This window comes from Oncorhynchus kisutch, linkage group LG23 (genome assembly GCF_002021735.2).
Source record: "Oncorhynchus kisutch isolate 150728-3 linkage group LG23, Okis_V2, whole genome shotgun sequence".
In the NCBI taxonomy this organism is placed as follows: Eukaryota; Metazoa; Chordata; class Actinopteri; order Salmoniformes; family Salmonidae; genus Oncorhynchus; species Oncorhynchus kisutch.
The window spans coordinates 27995172-28001634 of record NC_034196.2 but is presented as its reverse complement, the minus strand read 5'-3'; the positions used below and the strand labels follow the sequence as shown (position 1 = coordinate 28001634).

Genomic DNA, 6463 nt, shown 5'->3' with positions numbered 1-6463 from the left:
ATGCCACTTTGTTTACATACTCATCTCATATGTATATACTGTACTCGATATCATCTACTGTATCTTGCCTATGCTGCTCTGTACCATCACTCATTCATATATCCTTATGTACATATTCTTTATCCCCTTACACTGTGTATAAGACAGTAGTTTTGGAATTGTTAGTTAGATTACTTTTTGGTTATTACTGCATTGTCGGAACTAGAAGCACAAGCATTTCGCTACACTCGCATTAACATCTGCTAACCATGTGCATGTGACAAATACAATTTGATTTGATTTGATTTGATTTGATTTGGCAGACTCCGCTATGCTGGCAGGCTGGCTAACAGCCTGCTGCCTGGCCTGCACCCTATTTCATTGTGGAGCTAGAGGAGTTAGAGCCCTGTCTATGTTGGTAGATAAGATGAGAGCACCCCTCCAGCTAGGATGGAGTCCGTCACTCCTCAGCAGGTCAGGCGTGGTCCTGTTTGTGGGTGAGTCCCAGAAAGAGGGCCAATTATCTACAAATTCTATCTTTTGGGAGGGGCAGAAAACAGTTTTCAACCAGCGATTGAGTTGTGAGACTCTGCTGTAGAGCTCATCTCTCCCCCTAACTGGGAGAGGGCCAGAGACAATTACTCGATGCCGACATATCTTTCTAGCATCTTTCTACCTCTCATGCATATACACACACTCTCATGCATATACACACACTCTCATTCATATACACACACTCTCATTCATATACACACACTCTCATGCATATACACACACTCTCATGCATATACACACACTCTCATGCATATACACACACTCTCATGCATATACACACACTCTCATGCATATACACACACTCTCATGCATATACACACACTCTCATTCATATACACACACTCTCATTCATATACACACACTCTCATTCATATACACACACTCTCATTCAAATGCACACACTCTCATTCATATACACACACTCTCATTCATATACACACACTCTCATTCAAATGCACACACGAGCAAATACATGGACACACACACATACTCACATGTAAATAGTGTCATACATGCATTCAAAAACATACAGTCTTTAGTTTTTTTGCATTGTTGTTTTCTGTTTCCCTTTTTTCTTCTCTTTTCTTCATTTTTATGGTTGTTTGTGTGTGTGTGGGGGAGGGGTCTCAGATTGTTGAGGAGCAGCTCTTGGGGGAACTGTGGAGGGAATCTTGTAGGGCTGGTGGCCTGGGGGTTGGGAGCTTGGGCCAGTGGCTGATAGGTCACAGATTCGGGTCCCCATTTTTGACCTTGTATGAGATCTTTCAACGTGCTCTTGAGCAGGGTGTTGACCCTGGTTGCTTCTGTGGGTCTCTCTGGATGGGAGTCTGTTAGATGACTAATGTGATGTAGATGTTTTGTGGATTCAGTGCAAATAGATTGTATGTTTCAAATATGAAATTAAAAATCTAAAAAAAATATTTTTTAAAAGTTTGTCTTCATCATTTAGGTTGTCTAATTCTTCGTATTGTTTTATAATTTGGGGGAAGAATGTATTTCTTATGTCAGAATATCTGTCACAGTATATCTCTTCCTGGGGGTAGAATGAGCACAGCCTGTCCTCTCTGGTCAGCCAGGTTTGCCTGTGATGACCATTCTCTATGGCTAGGTTGTGATCACTGAGTTTGTTACAGTTTTTTTGGATTGCTTACACACTAAAATTAAAAGTAGTACACTATTAGCAAAACCTTACACTCAAGAAGCAAAACATCAGCCCATATTTGCACAACTATAAGCACATTGTCAACCTCACACTTGTTGCAAAACTCTACACACAGTGATTTGCAAAACACTAAACACACTTAACATACATTACACACAAAAATCTATCATGAAGTCACATCCTTGCAATACCAAAGCACTGACTGTCAGATTTCCACACCCTCCAACCTATTGGTTCAACACAGTCATCAGGTGTGCAAACACTCGTTTGCTTAATTGTAGACACACCAATCAGGTGTATTAGCACTATAAAAAGCAGCAGGTGAGTTCATCGGCCTTCAAGCACAATGGAAAGAGTCAGAGAAAGAGGACAAGGAGGACGAGGAGGACGAGAAGGACGAGGAGGACGAGAAGGACGAGGAGGACGAGGAGGACGAGGAGAACAAGGAGGACGAGGAGGAGGAAGAGAAAGACAAGAAGGTGCTCAAAGAGGACCGAATCTGACAAATGAGATCCGCGCAACACTGGTTGACCACGTTGTCAACCACGGTCTGACGCTGAGGGAGGCTGGACTGCGAGTACAGCCAAATCTAAGCCGATATACAGTGGCAAGTGTGATGAGAACATTTAGACTGGAAAATAGGTATTGTAAAAATATCCTCATATCAAAAACATCTGCACGGTTTCAGTAACTGCTTACAGTACTGTATTCTATGCACTGTATTCTATGCACTATCAGCACTTCTGTTACCTTTTCCTGGGAAATTACTGTACTATTGTATACTGTTTTTTTCTACATAGGATTGAGGGTCAGGGACGACAAGGGGGAAGGCCTCCTATGTTCACAGAACAGCAAGAGAGGGAGATAGTAAACATGGTTTTGGCCAACAATGCTATAACACTCAAGCAGCTCCAAGCTAACATTGTCAATAACCACGCCATTTTCAACGATATCCATCAGGTCTCAACATCAACACTGCCACGCATCCTAAAAAAACATATTCAAATGAAGCAAATTTATCGAGTGCCTTTTGAGCGCAATTCCGAAAGGGTGAAACAACTGCGGCATGATTATGCAGAGGTATGTATTCACTTTAGCAGTGTGATCTTGCATACTGTCTCACAATCTTTTACTGTACTATAATATGTATACTAGATCTACACTGAACTACACAATTTTGCCTGACATTGTTTTTCAGAGTTTTACGAATGGATGGAGAGGAGATCCAGCATGAGTTCATTTACGTAGATGAGGCTGGGTTCAACCTGACGAGAACACGAAGGAGGGGAAGAAACATAATTGGCCACAGGGCTATAGTCAATGTCCCAGGGCAACGTGGGGGTAATATAACACTCTGTGCAGCCATTACACAGAATGGGGTCCTCCACCGCCATGCCCATATGGGCCCTTACAACACAGCACTCATACTTACATTCTTGGACCAATTGCACAACATAACAGCAGCAAATCAAATCGATCATATGCAATACATTGTTGTCTGGGACAATGTGTCTTTCCACCGCTCTGGTCTGGTTCAGATCTGGTTTCAGCAACATCCACATTTCACCGTCCTATATCTTCCACCATACTCTCCATTCCTCAACCCTATAGAAGAGTTTTTCTCGGGATGGCGGTGGAAGGTATATGATCTCCGTCTCCAGGCTGAGGTACCCCTCATCCAAGCCATGGAGGAGGCCTGTGACCAGATGGAGGTAGCAGCAATGCAAGGATGGATTTGTCATTCAAGACGTTTCTTTCCAAGGTGTCTTGCTAATGACAACATTGCCTGCGATGTTGATGAAATTCTCTGGCCAGATCCAGCTAGGCGAAGAGACAATGTCTGGTTATTTTTATTTTTTAATCTTACAATACGTAAAGTGACGTTTGGTTACAGTATTATGAATCTCCATCGTGAACATTTTGGGCGTGTTGAGAAATAAATGAGTTTCTTCAGTCTGCAACATTGGTCTTGTGTAGTGTTTGGTGAATTGTCATTATATTTGTACTTTGTTGATAGTAGCCTACTCTAATCACAGGGAAGTTGAAGTGCTAAAAGTGTTTTAGGTTTATCTCAGCAGAGTAACTCGTGCAAACAGAGCATAGTAATGTGAAACGTGTGTGTTTCATATGGTAACAAAGTGTGGTTTTTAAAAAGAAGTGTATAGTTTTTACAAGTGTTTAATTTTGCAAAGGATCTGTAGTGTTTTGCTAATTGGGTGTGTGGTTGTGCTAATTGTGTGTAGTGTTTTGAAAACATGGGCCCTGTTTTGAAAATCGTGCTTAAGCAATCAAAAAAAACTGTAATAGTGTTTTCCTCATTTTTCTATCAGTTACAGTGGTCAGTCTGCCACCATGTACTGTCTGTTTAGAGACAAATAGTATTGAAGTTTACTTAGATTTTTTGTGATTTCCTTCCAATGGGTGATATATTTTGATTTGTGATAATTTGGTTGTCCTTAGGCTTTGTTGGGTTGGTAGTGGTTAGTGAATTGAGCCACATGACCAGCTGGTTGAGGGGTGTCATGATCGTTGGTTGAATTAATGGACCAAGGCGCAGCGTGCATAGAGTTCCACATGTTAATTAGATGAAACTCACAGAAAACAATAAACCGCAAAACGAAACATGAAACTAATGTAGTGCTCGCAGGCACCTAGACATAGACAAGATCCCACAAAAACCCAGTGGGGAAAAGGCTGCCTAAATAAGATCCCCAACGATAGAGAGCTGGCTCTGATTGAGAACCATACCAGGCCAACATAGAAATTTTAAAACTAGACTACCCACCCTAGTCACACCCCGACCTAACCAAAATGGAGAATAAAAAGGATCTCTAAGGTCAGGGCGTGACAAGGGGACTCTTCTCTATGGTCACCTCTTGGCAGTTAAGGACTTGGTAATGGTTGGATTGGGGGTCACTTGTTTTTAAATTATTATAACATTTGGTGGCTCTTTTTTAGATATTAATCAGAAGATTAGGGTGTGTAGGATATATATGTGATCTTATGTTCGATAATTTGGTAGGAATCCAATTTGACTTTTGCTCAGGACATTGTGTTCACTGAGAAAGTGCAGTAATCTGCTGTTCTTGATGGCCAGAATATTTCTTCTCTCTAGATCTATCCTCCCATCAACATTCTGCCATCTCTCTCTCGTCTGATGAAGTCAGCCATCGGAGAAGGGATGAAACGCAAAGACCACTTGGATGTCTCCAACCAGCTGGCACACACGCACACAAACGCACACACCCGCACAAATACGCACACACACACACACACACATACACACACACTGCTCAACAACGTTCAGCACTTCTGCTAGGAAAATCTGTGATCGTGTACGTGTGTTTGTATATATAGTTTGTGTGTTATGTGATAGGTAAGGATGTGCAGGCGATGAAGGCTGTGGTGGGAGAGGAGGCTCTCACGCCTGATGATCTGCTCTACCTGGAGTTCCTACAGAAGCTTGAAAAGAACTTCATCGCCCAGGGTACACTGGTGTGTAGGGGAGGAGGGTGGGGCTGTGTGTGTGTTTTTATAACATCTCATTTCATTCTCTCTGTTCTAGGAGCCTATGAGAACAGGACTGTGTTTGAGACGCTGGACATCAGCTGGCAGCTGATGAGAATCTTCCCCAAAGAGATGCTGAAGAGAATCCCTCAGAGCATCCTGGCAGAGCTCTACCCCCGCTTGAAGTAATGATGATAACATAGAGAGGCACAGTGACTTACACACCACTCAAGCCCTTCCCTCTTGTCTCTCTCTCTCTATATACAGTGCATTGCGAAAGTATTCGGCCCCCTTGAACTTTGCGACCTTTTGCCACATTTCAGGCTTCAAACATAAAGATATAAAACTGTATTTTTTTGTGAAGAATCAACAACAAGTGGGACACAATCATGAAGTGGAACGACATTTATTGGATATTTCAAACTTTTTTAACAAATCAAAAACTGAAAAATTGGGCGTGCAAAATTATTCAGCCCCTTTACTTTCAGTGCAGCAAACTCTCTCCAGAAGTTCAGTGAGGATCTCTGAATGATCCAATGTTGACCTAAATGACTAATGATGATAAATACAATCCACCTGTGTGTAATCAAGTCTCCGTATAAATGCACCTGCACTGTGATAGTCTCAGAGGTCCGTTAAAAGCGCAGAGAGCATCATGAAGAACAAGGAACACACCAGGCAGGTCCGAGATACTGTTGTGAAGAAGTTTAAAGCCGGATTTGGATACAAAAAGATTTCCCAAGCTTTAAACATCCCAAGGAGCACTGTGCAAGCGATAATATTGAAATGGAAGGAGTATCAGACCACTGCAAATCTACCAAGACCTGGCTGTCCCTCTAAACTTTCAGCTCATACAAGGAGAAGACTGATCAGAGATGCAGCCAAGAGGCCCATGATCACTCTGGATGAACTGCAGAGATCTACAGCTGAGACTCTGTCCATAGGACAACAATCAGTCGTATATTGCACAAATCTGGCCTTTATGGAAGAGTGGCAAGAAGAAAGCCATTTCTTAAAGATATCCATAAAAAGTGTTGTTTAAAGTTTGCCACAAGCCACCTGGGAGACACACCAAACATGTGGAAGAAGGTGCTCTGGTCAGATGAAACCAAAATTGAACTTTTTGGCAATAATGCAAAACGTTATGTTTGGCGTAAAAGCAACACAGCTCATCACCCTGAATACACCATCCCCACTGTCAAACATGGTGGTGGCAGCATCATGGTTTGGGCCTGCTTTTCTTCAGCAGGGACAGGGAAG

General features: G+C 42.3%; 1 protein-coding gene across 1 annotated transcript; it reads left to right on the top strand.

Annotated features, from left to right (window-relative positions):
• The first annotated feature begins 4817 nt into the window (after positions 1–4817).
• Positions 4818–5392, top strand: LOC109868834 (V-type proton ATPase subunit B-like). The gene is made up of 3 exons (XM_020458558.1): positions 4818–4916; positions 5054–5183; positions 5262–5392. The coding sequence occupies exons 1-3, from the start codon at positions 4854–4856 to the stop codon at positions 5390–5392; spliced, it is 324 nt and encodes a 107-aa protein (XP_020314147.1). The 5' UTR covers positions 4818–4853.
• Positions 5393–6463: the final 1071 nt, after the last annotated feature.

Coding starts and splice junctions, on each gene's coding strand:
- LOC109868834 (XM_020458558.1), top strand. CDS start 4,854: ATGAAGTCAGCCATCGGAGAAGGGATGAAACGCAAAGACCACTTGGAT. Junction 4,917..5,053: donor TGGATGTCTCCAACCAGCTG/GCACACACGCAC, acceptor TTGTATATATAG/TTTGTGTGTTATGTGATAGG. Junction 5,184..5,261: donor AAAGAACTTCATCGCCCAGG/GTACACTGGTGT, acceptor TCTCTGTTCTAG/GAGCCTATGAGAACAGGACT.